Source organism: Phytophthora parasitica (genome assembly GCF_000247585.1).
Source record: "Phytophthora parasitica INRA-310 unplaced genomic scaffold supercont2.394, whole genome shotgun sequence".
NCBI classification, from domain to species: Eukaryota; Oomycota; class Peronosporomycetes; order Peronosporales; family Peronosporaceae; genus Phytophthora; species Phytophthora nicotianae.
In genome coordinates this window covers 5,031-5,996 of record NW_008649380.1, presented here as the reverse complement: position 1 = coordinate 5,996, position 966 = coordinate 5,031, and the positions used below count along the sequence as shown (strand labels likewise).

At 59.7% G+C, this 966-nt stretch overlaps 1 protein-coding gene across 1 annotated transcript; it reads left to right on the top strand.

Annotated features, from left to right (window-relative positions):
- Window positions 1–141: 141 nt before the first annotated feature.
- On the top strand, window positions 142–701 carry PPTG_20240 (hypothetical protein; the record flags this gene model as incomplete). Its single annotated transcript, XM_008918952.1, has 2 exons — window positions 142–211; window positions 295–701. 2 exons carry the CDS (start codon window positions 142–144, stop codon window positions 699–701), a joined length of 477 nt encoding a protein of 158 aa, XP_008917200.1.
- Window positions 702–966: the final 265 nt, after the last annotated feature.

The window sequence follows — 966 nt, the reverse complement described above, 5'->3', positions numbered from 1 at the left end:
GTAACGATGAGGCTCGAGATACTATCGCCCGGCTGGAAAAGCGGATTAACCAAGTCGGGAAATCTCAGAAGTCGCGTCAGGATCTCGAGCTCGCGCTCGCAGCGCTTCAGCAGGAGAGAGACAGTCTGGCAGTCCAGCGAGATGAATTGCTCGGCCAGCTTGGCGAGCGTTTCATGGAGGTCTTCGATCTACGGGCTGAGCGGGACCAGGCGTAAGATAGATTGTCCAGCATCGCGTACCTTCTCCCTTCTGCGCCGAGCCACAAGTGAGCACGCTCTGAGTCCGAGTTTCCAGACCAGTCTGCCCGCGTCTCCAAGGCTGCTCGATCGGCTTCAGGTCCCTTCCCGACTGGCGCTTTGAGTCAGGGCCCTGCATCCACACCTTCGATCGAAGTATTGTCTGCTGTAGCTGCCGGCCAGAAGTCTGAGGGACCGACATCGTCTCCTCCGCTCGCTGGCCCTCCTGATCATCTTCCTCGATCTGCTCGATCGACCGCCAAGGGTGGCCACGGGGGTGCTTCGTCTTCGCCTGCAGCTTCCGATGTGGGCGCGCATTCCGACGATGGCGAGAGCTCTTCCGGCAAATCCAGTTCTACTCGCGCCTTAGAATCGGACGCCGTGGGAAGCGACAGTGGTTCACCGGAGTTGAGTCGCGCTAAGGACCAGTTCGGAATGCCGCCCCGGCCCTCTAGCAGACGCTGAGCTGGCGGATCTACCGCCTACCACGGTTCCCCGATCGGAGTGGATCCCCGGTTATCGTGACCGTCGTGGCTTCCGCAGTCATGATATCGTTCCCTGGTCTGCGCAGGATATTCGGCAGACAAGCATTGTGGAGATGGACGCGGATCTGCTGTTTCATCACTTCGCCAAGCCGATGGAGTGGCTAATCCCTCTCCGCGACTCCCTGCCTCCGCTTGGAGAATGCTGACACGATCTGGTGGACGAGAGCAACGTACGCGACTTGATC